Below are 15,441 nucleotides of genomic sequence, written 5' to 3'. Positions count from 1 at the left end.
CCCTTGGGCCTGCTGCTCTGCAGCGCTGCTGCCAGTGGAAGCTCTGTTCAGATCACCCCATCTTGGCCTGGCTCTGGGCCATACTTGGGGGTTCCCAGGGCTGCCTGGTCACAGCCTGTGTCAGGCTACCACTGGGCTGGAGGCTTCCTGGGTGCCCTTGACAGCCTGTTGGTTCCCAGGGCCTGAGATGCCCCAGGGTTCTCTACTGCCCTGCCCTGTGGTCCGGGGTCTAGGAAGTTGGAGACCAGGAGGTGACCGTCCTTGGAATCTCGCGGAGAGGCTCAGCCATGTGAATGGGCCTCTCATCAGTGCTGGGGGGCCGTTGCCGCCGCCTGGGATCAAAGGAGACCCCATGGAAGGGCGTGAGGAGGGTGCACGTGGGTGTGGAGAGTGTGGGTGTAGAGGTGTGTGCTTGTGTGTGAAGATTGTGAGTGGGTGTGTCTGGTGTGTGTGTGGGAGGTGTACATGTGTGGAGGCACATGTGTGTAGAGGTGGCATGCATGTGTGTGATGGAGGGCATGCACAGGTGTGGAGGTGCGTGCATGTATGTGTAATCTGAGTATGTGCACATGCATGGAGTATGTGAGTGGGTGTGTCTGGTGTGTGTGTGGAGGGTGTGCACGTGTGTGGGATGTGTAGGTGGGCTTGTCTGGTGTGCATGTGGAGGGAGTGCACACGTGTGGGATGTGTGTGTGTGTGTGTGCCTGTCTAGTGTGTGTGTGTGGAGGGTGTGCACGTGTGTGGGATGTGTAGGTGGGCCTGTCTGGTGTGCATGTGGAGGGAGTGCACACGTGTGGGATGTGTGTGTGTGTGTGTGCCTGTCTAGTGTGTGTGTGTGGAGGGTGTGCACATGTGTGGTGTGGGGGGGGCCTGTCTGGTGTGCGTGTGGCAGAGTGCACGTGTGTGGCGTGTGTGTGGGGCCTGTCTGGTGTGCGTGTGGAGGGTGTACACGTGTGTGGCGTGTGGGGGAAGTTTGTCTGGTGTGCGTGTGGCAGAGTGCATGTGTGTGGCGTGTGTGTGGGTGGGTGTGCCTTCGTGTGTGCTCTCTCCCTTACTATGCGTTTTCGGCCTGCCCTTACCCCAGGATGGCCGAGAATGGCGAGGTCAGTTCTGCTCAGATAGGAGCTCGGGTTTCATGGATGCGTGAACCCAGGGCAACAGTGTCATGGGGCAGGTTAGCCTGTGGAGTCAGGTGGGGTGGCCCCAGAGTCCCGGGGTCTGGTGTGACCCAGTTCTGCCAGTACCTCGCCTGGTGGACTCACTGGGCCCAGGACCTGGGTGGCTCTGCTTCCCTGGACCTCCCAGGCCTGCGTCTGCTGGTCCTCCTGGGCTGGCTGGGCGGCACCAGCTTGGCTCTGGCTTCCCCTGTGCCTGGAAGTTTTCTAGGAGTGCCCTGCTCCCTAGATGACCCAGCGGGCGGCAACCCAACTCCTTTCATCCTTTAAGAGAGATTTCTTATAGGGTATGTGCATTCTCTGGAGAGAGTCAGAGACAGAGACAAAGCGAGAAGTCACCCCTCGGGGGATGGCCATGCCACAGCCCCTTCTCCTCCACTCTCTTGGGATCTTGGGCACACACACACGCACCTGGCATGAATTTTAAGCTGCCGAGTCGGGGACTGAACCAGGGTCAACTACGGTGGGAGCCCAGCGATGTACCCATTATGCCATCTGCTGGTTCCCCTCACCTGTCTCTACAAGGCCCATGGTCTTTTTTCTCAATTCCCTCACCCAGCTCATTGTGGATCTGGGCCCTTGCTGGGACCTGGTGCTGGGTGTCCATGGGGCCTGGCATCCCCCATGTGGGCAGAAGGTCACCAGTGCCCTTGTGCCATCAGCCCGGTGTCCACTGTCTAGGTAACTGACGCTTCCACTGACTGGGTCTCCTCGCCTTGCTGTGGTACTGAGGGCCCAGACCCCAGGGGCCTTTAGGAGGACCCAAAAAGAAAGGCTTAAGTTCAGTCTTTGAACAAAGTATGTATGTGTGTGTACTCATGTGTGTGTGTATATATATATATATTTATTTATTTAAAGAATTATTTTTATTATTTAACATATATTTATTTATTTTAATCTGACCAGAGAGGGACAGAGAAAGTGAGAAAAGAAGCCACCAGGTCCGGGACTCGAACTGTGGTTGGCCATGTGGGAGTCCAGCGATGTAGCCATTACGCCATCTGCTGGTTCCATGTGTATATGTAAAACTAATGCTATGTATGTGTAGGAGACTACAGCGTGCAGTGTGGTGAGGAGGGACCGCAGAGTGACTGTGGATGACGCAGAGCACCCTGGCCTGAGCCCCTCTGTCCCCTCTCGTCCCCTCTTGTCCCCGCCCACCCCGCTCCTCCCTGGCCTTCCCCCCCTTGCCCTAGGCCAGGCCAGTGCTGCGGTTTGAAGGGAGGTAGCTGGGCCCCGATGCCCTCGCCCCACACCAGCTGAGCACGTGCCCGCGCCTAGTTTGGAGCCAGAAGGTGTGGTAGCCCTGCCGTGTGACACCGGCAGCGGTGGGGCTGCTGTTCCACCGAGGGCCTGGGGAGTCCCGGTTCAGGCGTGGGAGTGTGCGTCCGTGGACGTCCTCGTAGCTGGCTTTGGCGCTGCCCGTCTGATTTCTTTAGGCGCTGTGGGCCAGACGCCTGTCGGTGGATGGGGTGGGCGTGTGTGAGTGCCCGAGCCAGCGAGTGTGGGTCGCTCTCGCTGCTCAGGCGTGCCGTAGATTTCTCGGGTGGCTTGGCATCTCCCTGGGGAGCGCGAGTCGAGCACTTTGTGACTGTGAGTTGGCCGGCTGTCCCTCCGCCTTTGAAGTACCCGGATTCCCCCGGTTTGTGACTGTCTTCTTCGTGCTGGTCTCCGGGTGTCCTCCACTGACGTGCGTATTATTACATTTCGAGCAGGACTGGGGAGTGGGCCGGCTCGGCGGCATTTATGAGATCCAGGGAGGGGAGCAGGGCAGTGGGGTGTCGGGGGTTCCAGGGTCCTGGAGCCCATAGTAGGGACTGGGCAGTGGAGCCCCAAGACCCTGTTCCCTCTGGCCCGGCAGCATCCCCGTACTGTAGAGCCAGAATTGCCACCCTGACCAGAGGCGCCCTGCCTGCCACCCACCAGGTCCTGCGGGTCTGCACCTGTCCCTGTCCCGTGGGAGACAGTGGTGGTTCGGTGCAGGCCAGCAGTTCAGCGGTGGAAGCCTCGTAGCTCAGCCGCTGGGGCCTGCCCCCGGGTGTGGAGGCGGTTTCCAGGAAAGCAGCATGTGGCCTGGGGAGACAGCCTCCCGACCGGTGACTGCAGCGTGACTCCGTGACCGCGGTCCTGGCCTGAAGTCTGCCCCTTGTGGGGCCCTCCCCTGCCATGTGGTGATGTCACGTCTCGCAAGGGTGGGAAACAGACCCCTGGCCCTGCCCTCTCACCTGCCACGACAATCCTGTGTTTAAGGTTTTGCCATTAGGATGTGGATGCTTGCCAGGGAGACGGGGACAGGGGTGTTGGGGACTTGGGGAGTTGGGGAAGAGGACGAGGCTCCATCTCTTCTGGGAATCTTGGTTTGTCTTTTTTTTTTTTTTTTTTTTTTTAAGGCACATACAGTCACTGGAAACAAGGGGAAGTGAGAAATCACCCCTGTGGGGTGTCCATGCTGCAATCCCCTCTCTGTTCCCCTCTTGGGATTTTGGGCATGCACATGTGCCCAGTGATTTTGAAGCTGCCGATCTGGGACTTGAACCACAGAGTCAGTCGTGTGGAAATCCAGCCCCTTAACCACCACGCCACCTGCTGGCCCTCAGGCTTGGTCTTTTCACTCGCTGGCCTCAGGAGGTCTCTGCATGGCCATGTGCCCTCCCTGCAGGGTAGGTTCGTTTGAGTCACTTGGACTGTCCGACTTCGTGAGGGGAGAGCCTGTGCCCGCCCGCCCAGTGGCACACAGTGCACCTGGGAGCCCTGGCTGCTAGCCGGCCTGCCCTGGGGCCCGTGCAGGGCAGCACTGTCCCGGGATGGTACCTGGCCGGCGGCTTTCCGCTTTGGGTTTCGTGTGCTTTCCCCACCATGATGGAGCGCGTGTACCCTCAAGTGAGAGAAGCGCCTGCCCCAGGGCCCGAGCAGCGCAGCCCCTGCCGCCCGCCCATCGTCCTGGCCGGGACTCCTGTGCCTGGTGTGCTTCAGGCCAGCAGGGCTGCGGTTCTGGTTGCGTCTTGCTGCCGTGGCCTTGGTGAAGGATAGTACAGAAACACGAGTGTGAGCAAGGGGATCCGGGCCTGCGCAGACTCCCGTGGAGGCCTCCGAGAAGCTCGCCTCCAGCTCACCTCCCTGTGCCCAGGTCACCCGGGCAGGGCAGAGGGGGACTGTCCATTAGCTGAGGTGTTGGAGAGCTGCCTCAGAGCCCCTGGGCCCAGGTCCTGGAGCAGGTGAGTGCAGGCTGGGACGGCTAGGCTGCTCACGGGGTGCCGTGGCAGCTTCGGGCCCCCTGAGGGGCCGCAGGAGGGTGCCACGGGTCTGATGGGGCAGGCCTTTACAAATGGCTCTTCCCCTGGCTGCAGGATGGGGTGCCCCACAAGACAGTTCAGACACACAGCCTGTGTGTGCAGGCCCAGCCACCACTGAGGGTGCCCAGAGTCAGGTCCCTGTCTAGTCTGCGGAGCCACTGGGCCTCCCGTGCCGCTGCGGCCTCACTTGTCCCAGAAGAGGTCAACACAGGCGGGGCGCCGCAGCCCCGGGCGGGTCCCAGCAGCCCAGCCGCCGGTGCTGCTCTCACAGGCTCTGTGCACCTGGCAGACAGCAGGCCAGGTGGCTGAGCGGGCCGTCCCGAAGCTTCCACTGAGGGCCCCCTTTGCTCTAGGACTCTGGCTGGAGGTGGAGCCAGAGGCCAGAAAGGCAGTGGGACCACCTGTGCTGAGGTCTCACATGCCTCGTCCCCAGCCCCACCCCACAGGCCAGCGTGGAACACATCACCTGTAAGTCTTTACACATGAGAATGCTCCCGTGTGGGCCAGCGGGTGCATGGTGGTTAAGGCTGACTCTGACGTTCGAGTCCTAGACCTGGTGGCCTGAAAAACATGCCAGCACACGTGCGTGTGTGCCCCAAATCCCGAGAGGGTGGAGGACAAGGGACTGCAGTGTAGCCATCCCCCCGGGGAATGATTTCTCACCTCTCTGTGTGTGTCTCTCTGGCGAGTGCACGTGTCGTATGACAGTGCACGTGACTGTGGTTCAAGTCACCTGGGGAAAAAAAGCTGCTGCTGCAGTGGGTTCGTGGAGGCCCAGGGGAGGGCTTCTCGTGCCAAGTTGTACCAGCTACTGTTTCATTGACGTACAGGCACGGCACTGGTGCATGTTCACGGCAGGGCACCGTCAGGGTGGGCAGGTTTCCCGCGCATTTGGGCCTGAGCTTTCAGATGACTGTGTGCTCGCACCTGCTAGCACGCCTGCTGTGTGCAGCTGCCCCTCAGAGTGGGACATTGGGGCACGTCCAGTTCGGCCTCTGGTTTCCTGACAGACCCGTGGTCACTGCTGCATGCCTGTGTACCTGGGCTCTCTGGCCCACGGCGATGCCGTGCCCCCGCTGCTGGGGTACCGTGTGTTCGCCTGCGCCCTGCCCTTCTCCACTGGGCCCTGGCCCTGAGGGCCTTGGGTCAGGACTGGCATTCTTATAGTGCGGAGCAGCTGGGCCGGCCTCCTGGTTCTGGCCCCGCTCCTTGGGAGGAGCCCCTGGCCTCATTGCGTGGCCACAGCCATGCCCACCAGGAGGGCACAGATCGTGCAGGGTGTCCTCGGTAGCTTGAAGGACCCAGAATTCCCACGGAGGGTCCCAAGAGCATCCATGTGGGCTCAGGTGCCCAGGGACCCCTGTAGCGTGTGGGTGAGGGACACACAGTCTGAGCACCTACAAAATTTGCTGGCCCCATGGTCACTGGACTCTCCTCGGTCCTCTGTGCCTGAGTGGGATGGGGCAGAGAGAGGGCCAGTCAGGAGGCTCAGGAGAGGCCGTCCTCCTGGCCTTCCCCAGAAGCCGCGAGCTCGCTTCTCTGCTGACAGGCATTGGTCGCCTTCCCCTCCTAGCAGAGATGCGAAGTTGAACCAGATGTGCCCAAGACGCGGCAGAAGCCAGCTGTAGCATCAGGCCTCGCGGGGGTGTTCTAAGCATGGTCTGTACTGAGCTGCAGGGTCCCCAGGCTTGGATTTGGTGTCAGGAGACTGACTTGCTGTGGTGCTGGGGAACAAGGGTGGGGTTCCTCGGGTGGCTGTTCGAGGTCACCACTGATGGTGACTCGAGACAACAGAAATGTTCTCTGACCAGCGGAGGGTTTAATGGTTACATCACTAGACTCCAATGTAGTTGACTGTGGTTCAAGTCCCGGAACCGGCGCCTTAAAACTCAAGCCAGGTGCATGTGCGTGTGTACCCAAGATCCCGAGAGGAGAATGGAGGAGAAGGGATTGCGGTGTGGCCCTCTCTCCTGGGAGGGTGATTTCTTGCTTTCTGTCTCTCTCTCCGGTGAGCGCACGCGCCCTATAGCAAAAATCTCTCTGAAAGAATGTTCTCAGTCTGGAGCCGGAGTTCAGAGCCAGGTGTCAGCAGGGCTGCACTCCCTCTGCAGGCTCCAGGGCCAGCACCTTTGTCACTACCTGCTTCCGGCGGCCCCAGTGTGCCTCGACCTCCTCACTGCAGTCTACCTGCGTCTCGCACAGATGCTCACTCAGTGTCCCCGTGACCATTCTTCCTATAAAGACACAGGCACCGAGCCAGGGCCCTGCTCTGGGACGACATCACCTTAACTTGACTACATCTGCAGAGGCCATTTCCGAGTAAGGCCACCTGAGCAGGTGCCCAGCTGGGCAGGACACAGACGTGTCTTTCTGGGGACATAGTTCAGCCGCTATAGAGGGAAGTGACGCTGAGCAGGCAGATGAGCCTGTGAGCAGGCAGGAGGGTCCGGAGCGGGAGAGGCACTGGGGCTGGTGGTGTGCAGAGGCTGGTGGGCCCGAGAGGGGCAGAGGGCGGAGGGCAGCTGAGGGCCAGCCTGCTCTGGCGTTTGTCACACAGAGCCTTTCTCGGGCTGGGCTCCGTGGGCATTTGATGCTCCTCTGGGCTGCGTTGAGCCTCCGAGTCTAACTGCATTTCCTTTTTCAAATAGGAAACTACTTTGCTTCGCATTTTTTCATGGGGGGCGAGAAATTCGACACACCACATCCTGAAGGTTACCTGTTTGGAGAGAACATGGATCTGAACTTTCTGGGCAGCCGCCCAGTCCAGGGCAGTCTCGGCAGGGCTGGCACTGGGGCCGCCGGGGTGGGAGGGCCCCACCCGTAGCCACCTGTGTCCCAAGTGTGAGGACAGGCGGGCGTTGAGGCCTCTGCTGCGGGGTGGAGCTCCTGCAGGACTGCACCGAGGATGTGGGCACGTGGCTTGGAGTAGGGCTATCCTGGCGCCACCCCTGAGAGGACAGACAGCTGGCGTGGGTCTGAGGGACGGAGCGGACATTGCAGAACCGCAGTCCAGCCGCAGGTTTGAGTCCAGCTTCCTGGATGCCTTTCCTTAAAAAGCAAGAACAGAGCCTATCTGTGTCCCGCTGTTAAGCAGCTGGATCCCACATGGCTGACTGCCCTGACCTGGCAGCTTGACGAGCACCGTGGGTGCATGTGCGTGCACGCCCCAGTCCTAACGTGATGGAGGAACGGAGGAAAGGGATTGCAGCGTGACTACACCCTCTCAGGGCATGCGTGCTCTCTCATTCTCTCTCTGGCAGATTAAAAGGTTTACGTCCCGTAGGTGGGTAGGCACGAGACGAGATCAGGAGACACGCAGACACGGGAACACGTGTCCGGAGGCGTGCACGAGCAAGCCCACTCTCCATTTGTTCCGCCTACCTTTGGCACCTGCCATGCGCTGGGGCTCTTCTGGGGGCAGGGGCACAGTCAGGCCCTGTCCCCAGTGGGGGCACTGACAGCAGCAAACACGCTGGACATGTGGGTCATGGGGAGAGGGATGGAGGGGGGACCCGCTGTCGGGGCTGGGCCTGAGGAGGAGCTCCCAGGGAGGTGAGGCGCCTGGTGGACCTGAGGCTAGGCAAGCAGGGCTTTGTGGGCCAGTGTGGGGCGGAGGTGAGGGTACCAGTTGTGACGGTGAGGGCCGGCAGCCAGGTGGCCGCTGGTAAACCTGGGCAGGTGCTGGGAGACAAGACAGGGTGTGCCGTGGAGGCTGCCTGCGAGGAGGTCGGAGGTCAGCAGGCGTGGCTGCAGTCCGTGGAGCTTCAGCTGATGTGGGAGTCTGGGAAAGGGCCTGGTGGAGCAGCAGTCCGCCGCCCCCGAGTGCGGGTGTACGCAGATCAGTGGGCCTGGGTGGTCGCCAGGTGGGGACAGCTTGCAGAGCTTTTGTCTTTTTCCAAGAGTTATTTCACTAGGGGCCAGCAGGTGGTGTAGCGATTATGTTGCTGGACTCCTTCATGGCCAGTTGCTATTCCAGGCCTGGACCCAGTGACTTAAAACTCACGCCGGGTGTGCGCATACACGTGCGTGTGCCTCGTCTCCTGGGAGACTGGAGGAGAAGGAATTGTGGCATGGCCATTCCCCGGGGGTGATTTCTCACTTTCCACCTCACCGTCTCTGCCCCCCACTCCCCCACCAAGCACATGGGCCTTAAGGCAAAAAACAAAAACAAAAAAAACCTCTTTAAAAAGTAACTTTATTATTATTTTATTTTGCTTTTTAAGTTTTTTAGAGAAATTTTTGCCGAAGGACACATGTGCTTGCTGGAGAGACAGAACGACGGTGAGAATTTATCCCCCATGGGGGATGGCCACACCTCAATCCCTTCTCCCCCGTCCTCTCGGGATCTCGGGCAGACTTGCACACGTGTCCAGCATGTTTTAAGCCTCCAGGTCTGGGACTCGAACTGGGGTCGACTTCATGGGAATCCAGTGATGTAACCATTAATGCCATCTGCTGGTCCCTATTATTTTATTTTTAATTTGCCATAGGGCACGCACACTCAACAGAGAGAGAAAGTGAGAAAGCAAACCACCAGGTCTAGGACTTAAGCTGTGGTCGGCCATGGGGGAGTTAAGCGCCTCAACCACCATACCACCTGCTGGCCCTGCTAACAGAAGTTTCGAACCAGTGGTTCTAGTAAGGACAATGGCCAAGGGAGGCCCCTTCCCAGGAGTAGGAACTCCCACCCTGGAGCATCCCTTGGGGTCTTCCAGACCAGGCTGAGCCACCGAGCAGCTGGTTAACGTGGAGCCCTGAGAGCGGGGCGGGGCTGAGTGCTGCCCCCACCCGTGGGCCCTGTGGGGCCGCCCTTTGTCTCCAGGGTTGGCAGTGATGAGACTAGGGACCCAGTCCTTGACATCTCCCCAGGGCCTGGCTCAGGCACGCCTCCGAGGTCTTTTAGTATCTCCTTCTGAGGCCCTTGCAGGTTCACCCACAACTGAGAAAGTAGGGGCAGCCTGTGTGCCCGCACCCAGCAGCCCTGGGGTAACTAGCCGTGTGGCAGCAGGAAAGCCACACGGACGGGCCCTCTCCCAGATGTCACCCGTGTGTGTACCTGAGCGTCTCCGGACCATCCGGGCCCTGCAGGACGCTGCCCGTTCAGAGGCAGCAGCAAGCATGCCCACAGAGAGGAGGCGTGAGGCCACTGTGGCCGCCCCCCAGGGGCTCGTCTGCTGGCTGCTCGGCTGAGGTGGTGGAATCCGGGGCCATGGCTGGGTGGCTGATGCACGCGGGGCAGGTCTAGTCCTGCCCTTCCTACCTGGTGTCTGTGGAGCGGGAGCCCAGGCCCAGCAGCCGGCCACCGTGCCTCTGCTGCCTCACTGGGCCGTCACTGGTGACTTCGGGTCTTCCCTCCTAGTTTCCCTACGTCACTCCTGCCCCCCACGAGCCAGTGAAGACATTGCGGAGCCTGGTGAACATCCGGAAAGACTCCCTCCGCCTTGTGAGGTACCTCCTCCTGTCCCACTTGGGACTGCCGCCAGAGGCTTGGGGCGCCCCGTGCGTGCAGCCCAGCGCACGGCCTTGCGTGCTGCATGAGAAGCAGGGGCAGCGCTGAGCAGGTCCCCGTCTCTGCTTCCCTTGGTGTGGAGTCAGGCTGTAGGCAGGGCCACAGGCCCAGAGCTGCCGTGGTGAGGGTGGGAGAGGCTGTGGAACTTGGTCCTTCAAACCAGAGGCTCTTAACCGGGTACCCCAGGAGACACTGGGCACGGGAGGCAGCCGGGGATTGGATGCTCTGGCATCTAGCAGGTGGAGCCAGCCCGCGTTTCCATAGCTTAGAAACTGCTTTCTACTTGCGTCTGGGCTAACCACACACCACCCGCTTCTGTGGGCAGGGAGAAAAGGCAAGGCAGACCCTGGGCTGTAGGCCTGACTGGACAAATGGAAACAGCCTTCATGTTTGCACGAAGAGCAGGGTGTCTGGGCAGGAGGCGGGCTCGCAGGCACGACCCACCAACCACTGCCTCTGCCTCGGCCTCGGCCTCCGTCCTGTGCAGGTACAAGGACGACGCCGACAGCCCCACTGAGGACAGCGAGAAGCCCCGGGTGCTCTACAGCCTGGAGTTCACCTTTGACGCCGATGCCCGTGTGGCCATCACCATCTACTGCCAGGCGGTGGAGGAGTTCCTGAACGGCACGGCCGTGTGAGTCCCGCAGCGCGGAGCTGCCACCTCTGCTCCCCACGAGCCGGCTCGCTGTTAGGAAGTAGGAGACGCTGCACTGCTCTGCCCCCGCCTTCATTTCTGCCCCCACGTGGGGCCCGCTCCTCTGCCAGCGCCTCTGGTTCTCTGTGGGTGCCACCTGGTATCCTGTAGTTAAGCTCAGTCCTGGCACCAGCCACCAGAGCTAGTGAAGACCCACAGGGGAAGGATGTGTCCCTCGGGATGCCCCACCCCGTGCCAAGCCTCGGTGTGTCGTCTGCACGTCTGACCAATCGGCTGCAAGTCAGGGTCCCACGAGCCGGTCCTGTGTGGCGATCAGCCACGGCGGCTCGTGGAGCTCTCGCATCATGTTTAGGTCGGTTTCTCTTTCTTTTTTGGAGAGGTTTTTGCTATAGGGCACATGTACTCGCCAGAAAGACAGAGACAGAAAGTGAGAAATCACCCCCAGTGGGGAGGGCCACACCGCAATCCCTTCTCCGTTCTTGTCTCAGGATCTTGGGCACACACACACGTGCACCCGGCCTCAGTTTAAGCTACTGGGTCCGGGACTCGAACCATAGTCGGCTACGTGGGAGTCTAGCGACATAGCCATTACGCCAACTGCTGGTCCCTAGGTCAGTTGCTTACAGAGGGTTTTACAGAGATCCAAGTGAACTCCCAGGGAGAGGAGTGTGGAGTGAGGCGCGTGGGAAGGGCACGGAGCTTTCGCATGCTGCCTGCCTTGTGTCCAGCCTCGAAGCTCTAGACTCCGTCCTGTTTTTTCTTTTCTTTTCTTTTCTTTTTTTTAAGAGATTTTTGCTCTAGAGCATGTATGCTTGCTGAGAGACAGAGAGACAGAAAGTGAGAAATCACCCCCCGGGGGGATGGCCACGCCGCAATCCCTTCTCCATTTTCCCCACACACACCTGGCTTGAGTTTTAAGCCATTGGGTCCAGGACTCAAACCGTGGTCGGCTACATGGGAGTCAACGATGTCACCATTACGCCATCTGCTGGTCCCCCTGTTGAGTTTTTAAGCTTGTGGAAGGTGCGTGTGCTTGCCGGAGAGCAGTGGGTGTGGGGAGCGGGCAGAGGGGGCCGCTGAGGGCTGTGTGTTGGATTCCTGCCTGGGGGGCAGCAGGTTAGAAGGGAAAGCGGGCCTGCCCTTGGCCCCGCCATCGCGGTCTCGCATCTGTCTTAGGGTTACTCACACGTGTGCAGCACAGGTGTCTCCCAGGGCGAAGGAGCTGGAAGGACAAAGCGCTTCTGGCTGCCCGGGTTGGCCATGACCTCTCTGTCCAGTGGCTCTGGTCCTGGTACCACTTGGGCCCAGTGAGCTGGCAGAGGAAGCGGGCCTCGGCATGGAGGGTACGGGATTTCTAGTGGCCCTGAAGCGCTACTGGAAATACTAAGAGTGAGCTAGTAGAGACTGCCAGTGTCCTCCAGCCTGACGCTTGCCTCGACTCAGACTCCCGCGGGGCCCTCGTAGCTCACGGTGGTCTGGGCTGCGCGCGGGTGAGCCAGGTGGTCGGCACAGGTGCGGGGTGGCGGGCCCGTGCTGGCTCACAGCACGTGTCTCCCAGGGCGGGGAAGCGGGCGGCCGGCGAGGGGCGCTGCGTGCACCCCTTCTGCGCTGTGATGTCTGAGAGCAAGCTGTGACAGGAGCCCAGAGGGGAGGGGGCGAGGTGCCAGCAGGGGTGAGGCCTGGAGGAGGGGTCATACTGGACTTGACCTGGGCAGGCCTCCAGTGAGCAGCGAGGCAGTGGGGCCCATGGAAGAACGAGGGCCACGTGGCCACGTGGCTGCTCCTGTACCCTCTGGAGCGAGCTGGGCCTGTAGTTATTGTCCCTCACAAGACAGATGGCTGCTGGCCTGCCCAGCGACCAGAGGTGGGAGGGACGGCCGAGGCCGCACAGAGGCCTTGGGTCACCACCCTTCTCCTGGCTGCCCCTCAGGTACAGCCCCAAGAGCCCTCCTCTGCAATCTGAGACCGTCCACTACAAGAGAGGGGTGAGCCAGCAGTTCTCCCTGCCCTCCTTCAAGATCGACTTCTCGGAGTGGAAGGAAGACGAGGTAACCCGGCCGAGCCCTGCCTACTTCCTGCTCGCTCCCTCGGAATCCTCTCGCCTCACTGGCTGGGGAGGGCCGTGGGGCCTTGCCCGTGCAGTTCCCCCTCTGACCAGCAAACACAGGAAGGGCTGAGCAGGCTACGGGCCGAGTGCTGGCTGGGCTGCACACGAGGGTGCAGCTCACCAAGCCCCAGCCACCATGGAGGCGCCGTCGCCGGGGCGTGGGGGTGTGAGGGCCGAGCTCCCCCCTTGGGCCTAGGCCGTCGTGGGGCAGCATCTGTCAGTGCCAGGTGGCATTCGCAGCCTTTTCACTGTGGCCGCATGTTCACGTCAGAGCAGGGTGACATCCCTAAGCCCAGCTCAGAATCCAGAATGCTCCGCAGTCCATGCAGCCGATCTCGCGGGACAGTCCCAGCATAGACGTGCAGTGCAGACGTGCTGCAGGAACCGTGTTCACGCACTCGAGTGAGGCATACAGGAGTAGGCAGGCATGCTCGGGGGTGTGCCCCCCTGCACAGCCCTCACTGGGCCGTGGCCATGCTCTTTCTGGCCAGAGCGCCGAGACCCAGAGTAGGCGAGCAGGTTTCCCAGGGAAAATCGGGCTGTCGCTCCTGCAGAGGAGGGTGCTCAGGTGCCGGGCGGGGCGGCCCACAGCCTCTGTCCTTGTCTGTGCAGTCTGGGCGGGTTGGGAAGGAAGCCCCGGACAGTCAGGACTGCGTGCACAGAGCCTCGAGGGCCGGTGTCCAAAGCAGCAGAGGTCTTCCCCAGGCGTGGGGAGGACCTGGGTGGGAGAGGCTGGAGGACAGCCCCGGTCTGCTGCTTGCTCTCCTTGAAGTGTCGAGCAAGGCTTGCTGCCTCCTTGAGCCCTGGCTTCCTGTCCATAAACCGGGGCTGGAAGCCTCCCTCCCTCTCAGGGTGGCTGGGAGGGGGCCGTGATCAGTACGGAGAATGCTTGCTGGGTCGTCTGCCGGAAGCCCCGGTCTGCTGGCTGGGCAGTGGGGAAGAAGGCTGTAGGCACTGCCATCAGGCAGCCCTCTGGGTGCACCCCAGACCGCGGTGTTCTGACCCCAGTGCTGCCGGCATTCAGGTTACAGGAGAGAGAAGTTGAGAAATATGTGTTGCTCGGGCTCCTCGGTTGTGCGGCCCAGGGCAGTGCCAGCGTACCAGTACTCAGACCGCGTGGGCAGGCACAGGCCCCGGCTCCCTCGGGCTCTCCAGCTCCCAGGCTTCTGCTCTTCTGAGCTGTGACTGCCCCTCCCAGCTTCGCTCAGCTCTCGTCCAGGCAGAGTGAGTGTCACTTGGCGTCGTGGTCACCAGGGCAACTCCAGCGCAGCGGCTCCTGTGTGTTGTTGGAAAGAGGGCAGGAACAGGCTGCATGGGGCCTCTTGCCTCGCTGACCACCTGCTGCCACCAGAGCAAGGCCTGCTCCCCCAACAGGTGGCCTCGGAGCGTTCCCGACATGGGGGAACCTGAAATGGGCAGGGCCCTGGCGGTGCGGCACCCCCTCTCTCCTGGGCGTGCAGGCCTGCTGTGGCCAGAGGTGTGTGCAGCCCCCCACCCCCGCGTGGCCTGTGACTGTCCTCCCTGGCTACCTCCTGCTCCCCTGTCCCAACTGTGCCCTGCGGCCGCCTCTGCAGAGGCCAGGTCTGGGTTTCCCTGACTCCTGTGTTCTAGCCATGGTGCTCAGAGCTGTGCATGAAGGGAGGCATCTGCACCTTTCTGTGGGTGGGAAACCGAGGCTAATGTGGAGGCCGATAACAAGTGGGTGAGACGCCAGACTCAAACTGGCCCGTCCCCCAGTCAGAGACTGCAGACCTCGGACACCTTGCAGCTTCTGTCCACATGTGGGCAGTCTGTCCCATGAGCCCCATGTGGCTGGAGCCTGTGACCTGCCCGTGAGCAGAGGTGGAGTCAGGCCCAGTGGGCTCGGCTATGGGCTTCTGGCTTGTTCAGAGATTGCCTCTTCCCAGGCTCTCATGGGACAGGCGACTTCTGGGCTCCTCGTGGCAGGAAGAGAGCCGGCCCGCAGCTGTGGTGGTGGCCTTGCACAGAACTCAGCCAGTAGGTGCATGCGGGGTGTAGTCACTGGGGCGGCACCATGTCAAAGCACCTGTGTCCGCGTGGCCCCCAACCATACCACGGCCAGCGGTTTGTGTAGCTGGTTCTCCCAGACTGCCCTGGGTAGAACGCTTTGACTCCTTTGTTCGCCGGGTGACAGTCTTAGGGAGAAGTGCTTCCCTGTCATCGTCAGTGATGGAGACGTTGACAATATCCACGTTGGCCCCCACGGCCAGCACCTGTGCAGCCTGCGCCGTGGTTAGGACCCACGTGGTCGGTGCAGTAATGATCCCATTTCACAGAGCAGGAAGCAGGCTCGGAGACGTGGGTCTTGCAGGGGCGGTTGCCCTGGGCCCCTGGCATGGGGACACGGGTTCCTATTTGTATCCACAGCTGGCTTCGTGTGAGGTGCAGAGGAGAAGCGGAGCCTGGGTTCTGCTCAGACGTCTCCTCTGACTGCTGTTCCTGAGCACTCCGTGCACGGTGGGGCCTGGCTGGGCTCAGGGTCCTGGTGCACAGGGCCCAGGTCCGGCCCCACCGTGGCAGCCTCAGGGCGGCGGTGCTGCAGACAGACTGCAGGCCGATCGGTTAAGTGAAGGCCGGCTCTGCTGCCAGGCCCCTCGCACACCCCGTGCTCCTTGGAGTGCCGCCTGCCCTGTCGGAGCTGTAGTGGCTGGCGGGGCATCACCCCCACACGCAGCCCCCCG

At 61.3% G+C, this 15,441-nt stretch overlaps 1 protein-coding gene across 4 annotated transcripts in view; it reads left to right on the top strand.

The window, feature by feature from the left end:
• The window catches only part of MGRN1 (mahogunin ring finger 1), a 48,177-nt gene that overhangs the window by 12,078 nt on the left and 20,658 nt on the right, over positions 1-15,441 (top strand). For all 4 annotated transcript variants that reach the window (XM_006140731.2, XM_006140730.2, XM_006140733.3 and 1 more), the window contains exons 2-5: positions 7,117-7,235; positions 9,828-9,916; positions 10,465-10,611; positions 12,563-12,680. In XM_006140731.2, the coding sequence (XP_006140793.1) occupies positions 7,117-7,235; positions 9,828-9,916; positions 10,465-10,611; positions 12,563-12,680 (473 nt within the window). The remainder of the gene's footprint in view (positions 1-7,116; positions 7,236-9,827; positions 9,917-10,464; positions 10,612-12,562; positions 12,681-15,441) is intronic.

The sequence above is a fragment of the Tupaia chinensis genome, unplaced genomic scaffold (assembly GCF_000334495.1).
Source record: "Tupaia chinensis unplaced genomic scaffold, TupChi_1.0 Scaffold000042_2, whole genome shotgun sequence".
Lineage (NCBI taxonomy): Eukaryota > Metazoa > Chordata > Mammalia > Scandentia > Tupaiidae > Tupaia > Tupaia belangeri.
Note: the sequence above shows the minus strand (reverse complement) of the source record. Positions and strands in the feature narration are given on the sequence as shown.